The 16,565-nt window shown below is 34.3% G+C and overlaps 1 protein-coding gene across 1 annotated transcript; it reads left to right on the top strand.

Annotated features, from left to right (window-relative positions):
* The first annotated feature begins 369 nt into the window (after positions 1–369).
* Positions 370–6,643, top strand: LOC137963752 (uncharacterized). Its single transcript, XM_068810939.1, has 8 exons — positions 370–488; positions 1,225–1,367; positions 1,948–2,074; positions 2,224–2,309; positions 2,398–3,396; positions 4,601–4,632; positions 4,708–4,915; positions 6,079–6,643. Exons 2-8 carry the CDS (start codon positions 1,236–1,238, stop codon positions 6,079–6,081), a joined length of 1,587 nt encoding a protein of 528 aa, XP_068667040.1. The 5' UTR covers positions 370–488; positions 1,225–1,235; the 3' UTR covers positions 6,082–6,643.
* Positions 6,644–16,565: the final 9,922 nt, after the last annotated feature.

The following is a 16,565-nucleotide window of genomic DNA, read 5'->3' as shown; positions in this document are numbered from 1 at the left end:
TCCGACTCCTTCCCGAGGAACCACACTTACACCCCAACCTCGAGTGCTTGTTCTTAATAAATACAAATAATGAGGCCTTAAATGTAGCTATCATACGGTAGGTACGGGAGTAAGGGAAGGTTGATTTTGACGTTGACGGTACGACGCTACCAAAGACCCACGGCTAGCTAATCCCCCTGCAAAACCCAAATCACGTATTTCCTTCGGATTTCAAATTTCAATTCGCTAATTTTACAAAGATCGAGACCGTATCTGACAAAGGAGTGGTACTTCTGTTATTTCCATTGGATTTGAAGGTTAACCCGAGGTGAAGAACGAGAAAATATAGCTGGCTCCTCATCTTCCGCATTCCGCCTTCGATCTCGCTAGTTTTGGACACTTGAAGAGTCTCGACTCTGGAAACCGGCTCCTCCGGATTCCAATATCTTCCCCTTTCCCTTGTTCATTGCATGTACCAGCATCAGCAACCGCAGAAGAAATTCTGAAAGGTCAAGCTTCTTCTCTCTTTCTTTCTTTTCTTTCTCCTTCCTCGGTTTCTATCTTGTCAAATTTGGGTCGAAATGATGCGTTCTTGCTTCAACTATTTTCATGCCAAGAATGTGTTAATGTTTCGTGCTGAGACTGGATTTTCATTGATCGAGAGCTCTGTAGGACAGGGTCGTTTCTTTTCTCTTTCGCTACTTTTTTAAAACGTGGAGCTTTTTTACTTTTATTGTATTTTTCATGGTATCCGGCTAAAACCAGTTCGCGCATTCTGTGAACTGGTAATTTGCGTTTTATCTGGCAGAAGTTGATTTCGAGTTTCTGAGGTTTCGTTACGTGTGCTTACTTGTTCCTTTGAAATCTTAGCGGTTGAGGGAAATTGTACTCTGGAATATTGATAAAAAGGAACCTTCTCTGTACGCTAGGCACCGGTTTGAACATCTAACTGATAAGTAAGCCCACACACTTAATGAAGTGCATAGCTAGTACATAAAAGTGTGTGTACCTTCAATTTTTTCACTTTAGTAAACCTTGATGAAATCAACTTCTTCAGGGAACATCCTTTTAGTACTCTCCTATTAGATTTTATCTTCACCCACTTATACGAAAAGCAACTTGATACTTGATTTCATTAGTGTAACTAACATTTGGTGCCTAGGAATTCTTGACCATGTTGAGTATCTTTTAATGAGGACTGTGATTGATAATTAAGACTCATCGAAATTTTAAATTATTTGGCAGAGAACAAGCACATGGGAAATAAGCAGAAAGAATACTTCTGCAACCTCTCACGTAAGGAGCTTCAAGGGTTGTGCAAGAAACACGGTCTTTCTGCTATTGGAACGACCTCTCATTTGCTTAAGTTGCTGTTCTCGTATTTGAAGGTAATTCAATCGCTTCACAAGTCACTTTGGGTATATAAATATGGATTCAATGTGGAAAAGAGAACTTTCATCAAAATTTTACCTTTGACGTATCTATTCTGTCTCTTAGTCACTGTAAAAATCTAGCACAGGCTGGATAATAAGTTTAGAAAGGTGCTTGAGAGCCAAAATCTTTGGCAACAATGTTTTTCTTAAGTACATAAGAAGGCCTCAAACCAGATATATTTATCGTCATCAGTATCCACGTGGTTGTATGGTTTTGCTAATTTCAAATCCATTTGAGGGACTGTTCTAGGATACAGAACCACATCTATAAAATGAAAATTGAAGAGATGGATAGAACATGTTTAGTACATGCAAGCACATTAATGGGCTTCCCATCAATTTCATTGCATGCGACTTTCATAAAGAGGAATGCATCTCGGCTTTTCATAATATACCATGAGTAACATCAATAAATGTGCTGTTGCTACTGCCTACATTATGCTACAAGTGTCAAAGTGATAAATTGTTTTCTATTTAATAATGTCTATCAGACTACTTGATGGGATAATCCAGGTTTTTTCTAACAAATCTGCAGGGGGAGAGTAAAAGTCCTCCAGTTTGTGACGAGAAACCAAGTGTTGTTGCGAGCACTACTACTGCATCACATACATCAAACCTGCAACATGAACTACCAGTGTGCCATTTGGAAGTATCCTGCCAAGGTGTGCATCTCTAAGGTCTAAAAGTATTTTAAAGATTTCTAACATGCTAACTGTGGCTGTTCCCTTTCTTTCTTAGAGCACCACTAACAGGGTTTTAGAATATCAAATGTGGTAAAATTTATGTGGGGATATGTGTACTTGTTCTGTAGTCGAGGAGGGTAGCAGTAAGGAGTTTTTACAAGCCATTAGAGGGGAAGAAACGAGAAATCATCTGGCAGCTCAAGTTTTAGATAAGGTATACATTCACGCCTTAGACTTACTCTACTGATACATATGGAAAGCATTGTTCTCTCTTAAAATTTCAATATCTTGTTACTATGTAGGCACCAGATATTACTGCAAGCATGGAAAATACACTCCATCGTGACAAAATAAATGATGAAGCAATTGGTTGTTTGACTTCTAACAGTGGTGATAGAGACGTGGACTTACCTCATGCAGATCCTGCTAATCCAAGGGAAAGAGATCATAGAAAGAACAATGTCTCAGGTCCTACACTCCACAGGCATCCTGTCCTTGGTCAGCCTGACACTCTCTCACAAAACCAGTGCACTGCATATCCTGCTGAGAACAGTCAAGTGTCCCCTAGCAAGCACTCTCCCAAGAAGCCCCCTTCTTTCCAATTTTATGTTTCCTCAGAAGAGGGGATCAACCTATTTGTAGATTTGACTTCAAGCCCATCAACCTGGATCAAGAGGTTAAAGGATGAAGTAAATATCTGCCAAAGCTTGCATGATAACCTTCTTTGTAAAGGGCCAGGAGGTTCTGATGAGTCAATGAACACTTCAGTTTGCCCGAAGATGCAAACATCAGGGCTTGAGAGGAGGCTTGACTTTCTACATACTCAGTCTTCTTTGAGTTCACTTACTAGAGATAATCCTCTTTCTGTAACCTCCCAGGATTCCTTTCCAGTTGGGAGGCCAGACCCCTCTGGACAGGACAATGAATGCACATGTGATTTGGTTGCAAGCATGCACGCAGAGACAATGGGAAAACGTCTATCTAAGCCTTCTCAGTGTCAGACTGTAACTGATACTGTAATTGCTGAAGCACGATCTGGCAGCCTCTCTAATGTGGACTCTAGTGTTCCAGAGAAGCTTGAAGCTTTTGGGCATCTCAACTCATCTAATACTGGTTCTTTTAATAGTCATAATGTTGCTTGCCAAGAAAACTCTGTTTCTTTGGAGTTGCAGTTAGAAACAGTTTGTAATCATGATGAAGAAGATGGTGGGCCACCAAGATTTGATCGACCGTTGGCTGTTGTGGAAGTACAGAATGCAGAATTGCACCTTGAGGAGGGGGTATCCAGTATAAAAGAGCAGGTCAGACCCGCTTTCTTTTGTCATATGTCTCATGGATCATGTGTACTGTAGTACAACTTACCTATAGTCTTGAGCCATATCAAAATCCTAAGGAGGCGAACCCTGAACCAGCCTAGTAAGGGTGAACTTTGTTGTTCTCTGAATACATGGTTTGCTATATCACTGATATGTGTCACATTCTGGGGAACATTTTCTTAATTTTGTGGCCAAATGCCGTGTTTTTGTGACTGCATTACAATTTTTACATGTCAGACTTTTTGTTATCCAATATGTTAACCCATATGGTTACAGGAAGTCTGCTGTTGAAACTCCTTCAATTGTTTTAGCTGGTAGACCCTGGTTTACCCTTTTACTAGGTATTTACCATCAGAATATGCTAGATCATATACATACACACATGTGTATTAAAAATAGTAATCTTAAATACTATAAGTGATTTTTTAAAATTTATATTTTGTTTCAGTGAAGAAATTATATAGCAGTAATTCTCTGTAAAATAGAAATATATCTCAATGAGCTTGCATTGAGGTTTCTTATGGATATCTCACAATAAGCATGTGTCTGCATAGTCATCTCTTATATAAAGATGATAAAACAACATAAAACAAGATTGACACCATTAATTTTTTCTTTTTTCTTTTCAGAGGTTAATCAGTAATACCCTTTTATTGAAGATTTTATGCCCAGTTGGATATTCCAAGGTTCAGATTAAATACTTAAAATCTTCATTCTAATAGGCTTATGTGATTGATACCATACTATTCAAATTGTTGAGTGAAACGTTATATTTTAAGTGATCAAAACCAGTAGTTTGTTAAAGTTTAGCTTCAATTAGGTTATGGGATCAAGATAAATAAAATCAATTCTGTCTTGTATCTTTGGTAATATGAGAACCTTTATCATTATTTTCTCTTTATTCCTTTATTTTTTCATATTGTGGGGCATATCTTGCTTGGGTTTGTATTTAGTCTGAGTGTTCCCTTCCATATTGTCCAAGTTGTCTTGTACCAAATAATATGAATCAGATTCTGGGTGCCTAGTATGGGTCCTGATGTGGTGTTATGGTTTAGATATGCATTTCATTTGGAGTTACACACTTGTCAAGGATATAATGTTTCTTGACTCGTGGGTCTATATTTTTGTCCTCTTAAAAGAAATTTTACTTATTGCTTTCTTCCGATCCAGTTCGGCTCTATGGGTGCAGCAGCGGAGCCATACTGAAAATACAAGGGAGAGGTTAGAATTAACATCTTTTGCAGAATTATTACTTGGCTAAATTTCATTAATAAACTTGTACATTGATTATTTCAGTTGTACGCAATTGGATTGCTCGTTGAGTGAGACTAGCAAAAGACTACATGGTTCAGGGTCCATTGAAGCATTTCCAAGTAAAAGGCATCAGCATGATGAAACTCATGATTGTGGGCATGCTGGAACAAGGGTTAGAAATTTAGGAACTAAAGTGCATTTGGCAAGGGAAAAGTTGCTTCCTCGGAGGTCGAAACGGCTTGCATCTAAGGTTTGACCCTCTTTATCTTTAGTCAGATCATGGATGGGATTCCAGATTATCTATTCTGTGAGGAAGAGTTGAATGAGTGTGATCAGCAAAGAGAAAAAGAAAAATATTTAGAGACCCCTCTCTAAAATTTTATTATGTAAAAAAACCCATTGACCTAATTTCATTTCAATAAAATATTCTAAAAATTTTCAATAAAATCAACTAAATACAATTAGTTTGACCCTGTTCTATAATGGAATTCATTAGCACTATTTACTCATAAAAAGGAAGCTGGAGATCTAATTGTCCTGGTGAAGCCTCTAGACAGTTACTAAAGTACCCAAGGGACTTACCAAGCTGAGGGAGTAATTGGAAGTCTTAGTGGTCGAAGAACCAAAATGCTCAAAATGAACTTATTAAAACATGTAAAAAATCAATTATAAAAGTTTTGTACCTAAATATCTTGTTAAACCAATTATGTTATTTGATCCCACTATTTAGTAACATTATCCTTCATCTACTTCCTTCTAATTTTTTGCAAATATTTTTTAGTTTATTTTTATTGGTAATTATATATTGGCATATAATTTATATGTAGGTCAAATATGCATAACTTTTATTTGAAAATATGTAAAATAATAAATTATAATTAACTACTTTCTGTCAATTTGTTTATTTATGGAGAGTATTTGAGTATTCATTGAATAATCATTTAATGGAGGTGAGGAAATTGAATAATGGGTTTTTTTGGATATTAAAATTTTAATTATGTTTATATATATCCCTTAACATCGTCAATTCAGGCATTTTGATTATTTGCCAAACGGTGTATAAAAAGATTCCCTTAATGTTGGGTGTAAAAGAAATAATTTTCTTATTTATTGGATTTTATGGAAATGAAATTTGGTCAATGCACTTTATGAATATAAAAATTTTATGGAGTTTTTTTTTTAGATATTTTCTCAAGAAAATCAGTGAAATAAAAAAAAGTAAATACAGTACCATGTGTTTTGATTTTCCATAAAAGTTGAAAATATCTAAGTATTTTTCGCTTCAAATTTTGATCGGTAGGATAGGAGTTTAGATTAGATATGTGAATTTTGGAGCTATCTACCGAAGAACAAAATTGTTTCTTCTGAATTTGGTGACCTTCTAATGACAACCATGCCCTTTTTCTTTTGCAGTAATCAGTCGTTTAAGTGCTTGATCTTGTTCTACTCGACTATTTATAATCTACTCTATTCCTATAACAAAAAGCAGGAGGTGTTAGGGCTCTCAATGCAGGCAATGGTACTAGAGAAGGTATGTTATTCACTTTTAAGGCCTATATTGGGCATAGAGTGCAACTATTTTTTGGAGCATGATCAATCTTCAATATGCATTTCGTGCATAATATTTTTTACCGGAGAAACTGGAAAGACTCGCTTCAGTAATGAAACAGTGCAGAGCTGATTCTAATATTCATTGTCCTCATTCTAGATTTAAGATGAATATCAATGTCAAACATTGAATAAATTCGGCGGTTGTAGCCAGGGAAAGCTGGTAATTTTTTTCTTACTGAAGCTCATTTGACATTTGTGGTGCAACAACGTGTTGAATTGTATCTAATTTGAAGTTGCACCTCTTTTTGTGGCAACAAGGAGAAATATCCAGAATATTACTTTGTATGTACTTCCATGTTAGGAGACATGTGGAGCTAGATAGGAGCTTTTACAGCGGAGGTTTATTAGAATGAACCAACTTCATAGATCTGAGAATTCATTAGTTGTTGTTGATATACATTTCATATATTTTTACTGAGATTTAAAGGCAAACCTGAAAAGCTTGATGCCAATGTCTTCAGCCTAGACGATGATAGTAATGTCTTCACCCATTTAAGTAAGAATTCAACGTTGTGGATTCTTCAAAAGGAAGTTTCCAATTCTGTTCCTCTTCGACTTGGGTCTCTCTGTAATATTGACGCAGAAGGTCATCTGTCAAAATGGAATCGATGGACAGTCAATTGCTAGGTATGATTTGTTTCAGGTTTACTTGCGACAGTGAAAGAACTCATCTATTCATGTTAAATATTCTTGAATAATTACTATCATGGATGTTCTGACTGAGGACAATAATCTATGGAGAGAAAAAATTGCTTCGAAACCTAAGATTAATGATATAACTAACCGGGGAGAATAATAAAAACACAAGATAAATTTTACCTGGTTTGGTTACCCTACTCCATTGAGGGAACACCTGAATTGACAAATTCGAGTTCTGGCTTTATATTTGTTTCCACAGTAGTTACAATGCATAGGGCTACAACAATGACGACTTGGTTTCACCATTCACCCGAACCAGGTCAGACTCAAATGATCTCACAAGCTCATAACAGACTGCCTATTAATGAGTTGTCCTTTATGATGTTTTTTATCGAAAGATTTTACAAAAATATTTGCTAGTTAATCTTTTATGGGAGAAATAGAGTTTAACCTGAACCGATTTTTATGTTCTCAATGATGAAGTGACAATCGATTTCTATGTCTTCGGTTCTTTCGAGAAAGATGGTATCTTTATGATGTTTTTGATCGAAAGATTTTACAAACATGTCTGCTAGCTAATCTTTTGTGGGGTGAAGTAGAACTTAACTTGTACGGCTATTTATCTTCTCAACGATGAAATAACAATCGATTTCAATGTCTTCAATTCTTTCAAGAAAGATGGATTTATGGCAATAACAAGAGTATTCTTGTTGTCACAATAAAGTAAAGTTGTATCATATCGTTCTTTAACTCTTTGTCTCTTAACTTTTTTTTAAGGAGACAATGTTGTTATCCACATAAGTACAATATCTTGAAATTGATTTTCATGTTCTTGGACACTAATGAAATGTAAGGTTATTTTTGTCTAATCATTATGTAAATATAATTTCATGATTAATTGTCCTTTTCTTATATCTTATTGTACATTAAGAAAGGATGGGTTGATTTTTGTTCCGTCAAATCCATGTCAACAAAAAACCTTCGAAAAGCAATAAGCCCAAGTCGTAGTGGCTTGTTGCAACCCATATAATAACCTTGGGAGGTTACACACATGAGATTTGAGATTTTGTTGTTTAGTCTTTATGGTTTTTCCATATATACTTCTTCTTTGAGGTCACTATGTAACAACACATTTTTTAGTATCTAAGTAGTCCAATGTCCACCATTTAACGACTGCCAATGGTAAAATGACTCTAATTGTTACTATCTTAACCATTGGACTACATGTCTCCTTGTCATCTAACCCATGTCGTTGGTTATATCCTTTAGCTATCGAATGAGCTTTGTATCTCTCAAATGAATCAAATTTGTACTTGAGTTTATAAAGAGTTTATAAACACACTTGCATCCCATTTTTTTTTATCATTGGGCTTCTTTACTATATCTCATGTGTTATTGTTATGCATTACTTTCATCTCTTTTGTCATGGCATGAACCCACTTTCTATTCTTACTGCCTGATTATAATGTGATGGTTCTAATACAAAAATATTGCTTAAAAGAGTTTTACGTAAATGTCAATGCCCCCTTGTTTGGGTCAATTGGGTCACCCAAGTTTGTCGAGGAAATTGCTTGGAATTAGTCCTCAAAATTATCTTTTTGGTTGTGTAAGAGTTTCAATCACTTCTAGAATCTTTGTAGGCCCATCTAGCTCTTCAATGTGTAATACCTCATGCTCTATCTCATTAATTAGTAGGACAATTGATCTCCTTGAATTACATCTTCATCTTGTTGAACTAAATTTTCACTAGGATAAATGGAGACATTTGAACAAACAATTTTAATAATAACATTAATATCGACTTTCTCCCTTAGGAAAGATGATGGAATGAATTAAGGAGTGGGTCAGAAAATGGATGGTACAATGCTCGGAGGCGACATTTATAACTAGTAAGAAGAAAATACAAAATTTTCATCAAAGGTAACAAGAGAGAAGATGTAAAGTTTCTTGTGATGTACATCAACGTGAAGATATCCCTTCATATAATTCTCATATTGGTAAAAAAGCATTGAACTGATTTAGGATATAAATTTTTTCGTTAAAGTAGCATTTATATGAAAAAATGCACTCAAAAATCTTAAAGTAAAGGAATAGTAGAAAAGAGGCATTTATGTGGTGATTTATTGTACACTGTAACTACAAGGAACCTATTGATGTTATGCACAACAGTGTAAAAAGTTTCTTTTCATAAATTTTGAAGGCGTATTGCTAGAAAACATCATTGTTAAACCTATTTTAGGGATGTCTAATTATTTTTTCTCTATTGTATTTGGTGTAATGTGCACAATTTTTTATGTAAATTTTGTGAGTAAGCAAGTAAGATTGAAACTCATGTGAGGCATACTCACCACCACCATCATTTTAAGTATGAAAATTGTGTGGTTCACATGTTGTTACTCTCATTTTTGTGAAAATATTAAAATATAAGAAAAAATAAAATCCATGTAAAATAAAGTAAAATCATCCATAAAGACGACATAAAAGAGGCTAAAAGAAAATAAGGTGACAAGGGAAGCTCCCCAACATCACTGTGAACCAACTGAACTAGTTGAATAATTGTAGAAGTATTAGTTGAAAATGGCAAATAGGTAAGCTTTTCAAGTTGACACGGATAGCAAGTAAAAAGGATTGTTGTTTTATTACAAAAAATAAAATTAATTTTCAACAAAAGACCAAGAGGGGAAGAGCAATGTCCAAGCCATGGAATTACATTAGTTTTGCAAAAAATAAATTGACAAGAAAAAAAATTTGGTATAATATTGTAGGTATTGCATTTCTTGGACTTGACTTCTACTATTTTATGAGTGCACAAATGATCTGTCGCTTCCACGTAATATAATTGACTATACTTACAACCTTTAGCTAGCATACCATGGGACAAAAGACCATTCAAGAAAACATGAGAGAATGTAAATATGAGTGTGGCATGATAATCCTTTATAAGTTATGATACAAACATAAGGTCATATTAAAAGAATGAGAGATATAAAAACTTGAATCAAATGAAGTAGACTATGAGATGTGTATAACACAATATTCCATACATGAGTAATAGTGTTTGAGGTGCCATCACTTGAGATTACTTGGCTATTGCCTACATAGGGTATTCAAGGACTTACTTGCATCATAACTCACTGTTGCATCACTCCTCTATTTGAGAAGTACTACGACTCGTCTCACTAATCTAAGTGCTTAAGGCATTGACAAAGATGTTTCTAGGGTAACATAATCTACTTTGTAATACAATATTTTTTATATGAATATTATGCCTACATATTTAACATTGAGCTTCTCCAAGGTAATCAGCTCTACCATTGTTTTGATCCCTAAGACTATTGTTTGCTTTATTTTCTTATAATTTATTATTTTAATTTTGAGACCACCAAATTATTGAGAAAATGACATTGGTATCATTTTGATTGTTGGAGCAAGCATTGAGTTTGATGCGCAACTTTTAAGAAGTTGTGGAAAATGCTCTCAAAGGTAGGTAATGCAACTTAATTAGTTAGAGTGGAAATAAATACTTGAAATTATTCATTATGGCCATTTGTCAAGTACATAAGCTTATAAGCATCATCCATAAGTTTATTAGCCATAGCCAATTGATCAAAATTTTCTTTCAATCATTGTAGAATTATTGAACTGTTTTAGGCCCTAGCTTTAGTGTTTGTAGTGTGTTGAATTTATGAAAAAGTAAAATACTTCATTGACATCAATAACTTGTTGTAATCAGAGTACATGAACCTCTATTTATAGTAGAGGAGGATGTAGAATCCTTATACAACTTATCATTCAATCCTAATTACATTACAACTCTAACTCTTCAATTTCAATTTAAGTAAGTCCAACTAGAAGACTAACTTGAGTAGAACTAGGAGTCCTTCTTGATTTTCCAATTGATGTGATAAGGATGCTAGCTCATGGTAATCGTTGTGGGTCCTACTTATGGGCTTGGGCCCATCTTGTGGGTCTTCCTTGGTCATGTGGCCTATCTTACAATAATATTATATATGTGGGCCTTCCTTGGTCGTGTGGGCTTGAACTTATCTTCCAAGATAGTGTACATTTGATATGCGTGACTTATGCTTTTGTTTGTATAGAATACATTATCATCATCATGGTCCAAAGTTATTCACAATATTGTCAAGTTGAGTAAGTCTTTCCTCGAGACAATAGTTTTTATTGAAGAAGACATATGGGCATCACTGGTTAACCACTTGAAATACTCTGAATTAGATATGATTGTTTTAAAAAATTTACCATTTTTATCTTGCTCAATTTACTTGAGAACCTAAGGCAAAATTGGATTATTCCCATCAATGTATCTATTTCAAACAAAACTCTAAATGTGTTTTTAAAATATGTTTTCATACAAAATAGTTTACAACACTTACTTGATTGACTCTAATAAGGATATGTTCACAAAAGGCATGGAAGAAATCATCATAATTAATAACAGGTAGATTTGAACATGTTTTATTCCTTTAATTTGTAGATCAATGGGTCGACTTGAAGGGCAAGGAGTTGACATAATAAAAAACAAGAAATTGCTGATATTTTATGGGTTGACTTGATGTGCTAATAGGATGGCCTGATGGAAATTAATGTGTGCCACACAATCAATAGGTCAACTAGTAAGTGAAAAAGTTGATTGGAAGGCTCAATTTGGAGAAAAAAATGTCTTTGACTATAATCAACAGATGGATTGGTAAGCTCATGATGTAGGTATTTTAAATTAGCAACTAACATCTTGTATGGTGGAAGAGATCAATTGCATTGATTGGATCAAAGTAATTCTCTTCATCAGCTAAAATGAGTCGATTGAATATTTTAATAGGTTGACTTGTTGAGTTATTTTCTAGCCTTTTAAATGAATTGAGAGTCACTCTTTGTGGCTTGGCCTAAGGTTTTCAAATACAAGAAATTTTGTTGATTTTTCTTTTGGAGCTTTGTTTTAATGCAATTAATAGTGAGTAACAAACATTTATTAGTCATCCCATTGTCATATCACGATAAAATTATCTGAGAAAAATAATGAAAAATGAGTCTATTTGGTTTGATTACCCTACTCCAAGGAGAAAATGCCTTAACTATAAAAGGAGTTAATTCAGGTTATGACTTTTATATTTGGTATTTTTCATAACAATTACAAAGATAACATAGAGTTATAACCATGGTGAGCTTGTTTCACAATTCAATTAAACAAAATTGAATTTAAATGATACAACGTCGGTTGAGTATATTGGCACTTGTCCAACAATTAAGAGGTATTGATTGTACAAAGTTTTAGGTAAACAATTGATTGAGCAAACAATGAGCATTTAGGTGCTAATGAATGCGAGGTCTAATCCACCCTGCATAAGGGTAGGTTAATGGTGTTAGACCAAATGGTAAAATCATGTAGTGGTAGCTTGAAAGTGTACTACTAAGGGGGTTACCAGTATATTTTAGATACATGTCTTCTAGTACATATATTACGAGGTCTTTGGCAAAAAGTTCAAGACAAAAGAACAATCAACCAAATTGCCAAGTCAAGAACCAAAGCAAAAATACATTTAAGATTATTGCTAAGGAGAACTCACAAAAAGAAGAACAAAATTTTAAAACTAGACTCTAAGTCAAATAGAACATCTCAAGAATTCTAACATGTAAGTAGATAGCCACCCGGACTTCAATTTTTAAGCACATTTATGTCATGGAGCTTTAGGGCATAAATATTTTCAAAATCATGTTTAATAGATGCATACTAGGCTAGAACACCTTAGAAAAAAAATTATACTTAGAAGTCATTTCAAAATACTTGTAATTGGCATGATAGATCATACTACTGGTCATAATTGATCATCCAAAATGTAATCTGACAAACAATATAAACCTTGATCCATCAATCTGATTGACTTGATCGATCATACAATACCCTTCTAGATTAGTTATAACGCATGATTGATCACCCTACTGGGTTAGTCGATCATACATAGTCCATGCATTGAAAAATATAAGGCATGATTGATCATATTTAGAATATTGATTGATCAGACAAAACCATGCCAATAAGAGATATAAAGCTTGATCGATTATACCCCCTGTATTGATCAATCATACTAACTTCTGCACAAGTAAGGCTATAAAGCATGATTGATCAATATGATAGAATTGAATGATCAATCTTTTTTTTAATGCATAAAAACTTGTTGATCGATGCTATGATTGATCATATCTTTTCAGTGATTGATCAATGTGTCTATAAGTTTTCTTCTAACATGCAAAAATGACTATTTGGACTTGAAAATTTATAAATAGAGTCTCAAACTTGTTGAGAACAGGTTGTTTAAGAATATATTGGTATCAAAGCATTCAAAGAGAGTTTTCAACTTGAAATCTTTATTTTTCCTATTTGAGAGAGAAAAATCTACATTTTTTAAAATTCTTCCCACATCTATCAAAATTCATAAGCATCATAGTTCCATCAAACTCCATTCATTATGAATCATGTGCTTATCTCACTTGGAGAAGCGTTATCTCTCCAAAGAAAGATTGTAAGTTTGATCATTGCTTTTGTATTTTTTATTTTATTTCTTAGAGGTTATCTAATACCTCAAAGCTAGAGGATTTAGGTTTCTAGAACCTGTAATCTAGAAAGATAGTGCCAATTAGAGCCATAATCAAGTCTTTGTATTGGATCTCTCGAGGAGAAGTTCAAATCGTGTATGGAGATTTACACGTGGCTTAAAGAGAGCCATAATCCCTTTAGAGTTTTAATTTCAGATAATAAAGTATACTAGTGAAATTTTTCCAAGCAAGGGTTCTTGGGTAGTGACTACCGCTAGGGGAACATCAAGATAAAAAAAATTGAGTTTTTTTTGTGGAGTATTCATGTTTTAAATTTATCTATCCAATTAACTTAATTACACGATTGAGAGTGTTTAATTTTTTTATTTTACATCTTAATTTGCCCATTATTGAGAAATCACCTGGGCCAACAAGCGGTACAATTCTAATTTGTAAGGCATGAATAAGACCTTATTGGGTTGGACATCCCTATTTTGCGAGGTTGATCTTGTAATACAGGTTTTCTCCCCACCCCTTGTTTGCATGTTGGCTCGCAATGCTTGTTTACCCAACTATTTATTGTAGACAGGTAGATAGAGTAGGAAGGGTAAACCCCTTCTCCTTTTTCTTTTCTTTGTGACAGTGTAGAGAGATAAGAAGGTTAGGGGAGATACTCGTCATTACAGACAAACCAATTAGGGAGGGGAAACCTCTTTGCCTATCTTGTTGTGTTGTTGTAGAGTGAAAAGTTTGATAACAAGAAGAAGAGAGAAGAGAAAGAATTAGCAAGAAAGGGAATGCAAAAGGCCGTTCTCTCATTAAGGCTAATAAGTCCTTGATGCTCTTTTGAATAATCTAAAAATACATGTATATATTATAGGCATGATATGCAAGGGTTATAAAGAGAATAAAATGGAAGAGGAGGGAAATTTTGGAGTTATTAAAAGAAAGAAAAAAATCAAAGAGATAATTTATACTAAAACATAATTGGGAGAGAGAAATACATCATCTCAATAAATTGTCGTGGTGTCAATTTACATACCTTACTCTGGTACCATGTTGAATTTATAAAGAAGAGAAATAATTCACTTATTTTTTTAATGATTGAGTACAATGAGACTATATTTATAATAAGAGAAATAAGTAAAATAAAATTAACAATTAAACTACCCATGTCCTAGTAACACTCAAGTTTAATTCCTACAGATAATTTCTAAAATAATTAAACAACTGAACATAAATAGAAGATTAAAATAAGTAAATCTTCCCTAACTAAAATAATTCAGCGAGACATCCTTCCATGAGAATTCTGTAAGATTCTACCATATTAATTATTGTTCTATGAGGTTTCTTTCTGTGACAGTCATAAAAGATTATTCTATTCCAGCCCTTCAACATAGTTGAAACTCCATACTTGTTATATTGACCAGGTTGGTGATAGAGGCCTCAAGCACAAGACCTAATTTGATCCCACATTGGAAAAAACCTCTTCAAGGTCTTATCTTTTTGAGCTTTCAAGAAGGGAGCTAGGACTCGGAGTCTTGGGAAAAAGGCTGGAATTTGTGTGTGAATGGAGTGTTTTGATAGAGGAGGCTTGATAGAATGGTGAAGGGGATTATGAGAGTGGACAAGGAGCTCCTGGGGTAAGACGGACCAAGTGGGAACCTTGGAGGAAGCAAGCAAGAAAACTTCTGGGTAAGGGGGAGAGAAAGGGAGAGAGGGGGAAGCATGAATTTTAGGAGAGCGAGACGAGAAATTTTGGAAAAGGTTCGACTCATTTTTCCTTCAGGCAACATCCCTATTTATACTTTTTTCCTTACATGTTTAGGAAAAGTCGTCAATCAACTAAGATTCCTTAATTATATAAATCAAAGGATGATTACATAATTAAAGGAGATATTATAGGAAACTTCCAAATCCAATACAATCTTATCTCTACAGATCTTTTAAGAGAGCAAAGTTTAAATTCTAGGAATATTCAAAAAAGAAGAAAGTAAAACTCCCATTTCTACCTTAGTCTTTATCTCTATTTCCACTTTTGCTCTTTACCTCACATGCCCCATGCATGTGGATGAGCATGTGCACCACCTGCTAATTTTCCAGGTGTTGCCCCTTCCCTCATGCTCTTGCTTCTTCTTCCTTCTTCCTTGTTGCTTGTGGAAGTTTTAGGTTTGCTTATTAGTATAGTACCATTACAAGGAACAATTATTAGCAAAACAAGGATTCATATACTCTAAATCATTACCTGTGCATAAAATAAAATTCATCAATAAAATTGCTATCTATGGTTAGAGCTAAACCTACTTACCAACTCTTTCCAACATTGTACAGAAATACGACCAAGTTTACATTGATGAGATCAAGGGAGATATGGATAAAACATTGATGATCCTTTAACGAGTACTTGAACACTCTAAACCCATTTTCTCCGTCACTGTTCTCCACTGAACATCACCATGATGATTCAGTCTTCTGCTCAGAATACTCCTCAGCACTCAATTACTTCTTTCTGTAAATTTCCAGACAAGTGACCCTTTTTATTTTCTCAATTTTGCAGCTCCAAACAACATGTTTGAACTGTATCAATATAAGAAAGAAAAACTAAATGAAAACTAAAGCTAAAATTTCATAAAGAAGAGTATTTCAGTGTCACCACCTAGATCTGTACGGGCCTGTTGAAGAACTGAAAGATGGTACTAATATTCATTCCAACTCTTGAATTTATTTGGAATATCTAAACGGGGACAATAGTTTTTCTGTCTTCACTCTCTGAGTTAAGCTTTTTTACTTCTCTCTTTTTCCTTCTGGTTTCTCTACCATGTCCTTCTTCTGTTTCTGGGTGAGCAGAATTTCTACAGGGAAGAAGAGACTCAGGAATGTCCATGAATCTGTTCTGTTGGGTGCATTGATGACTCTTTACCATACTTCAATGCATAAAAATCATGGTACGTGCTCACAAACCTACCCCATTTTCAAATGTTCTCAACTTCTCATAATGATATCACCTCCCTTTTGCGGAAATGACAAAAATTACCAACCCTGAAATCTGTCATTCATTCCTGGTACAAGGGTGACCACCACCATGATCAGTCTCATTTATT

Source organism: Aristolochia californica, unplaced genomic scaffold (genome assembly GCF_029961685.1).
Source record: "Aristolochia californica isolate CCGP_79_NKW_82.1479 unplaced genomic scaffold, dmAriCali1.0.hap1 SCAF_4, whole genome shotgun sequence".
Taxonomy (NCBI): Eukaryota; Viridiplantae; Streptophyta; class Magnoliopsida; order Piperales; family Aristolochiaceae; genus Aristolochia; species Aristolochia californica.
The sequence above is the reverse complement of the archived record's forward strand: the minus strand, read 5'-3'. Positions and strand labels throughout refer to the sequence as shown.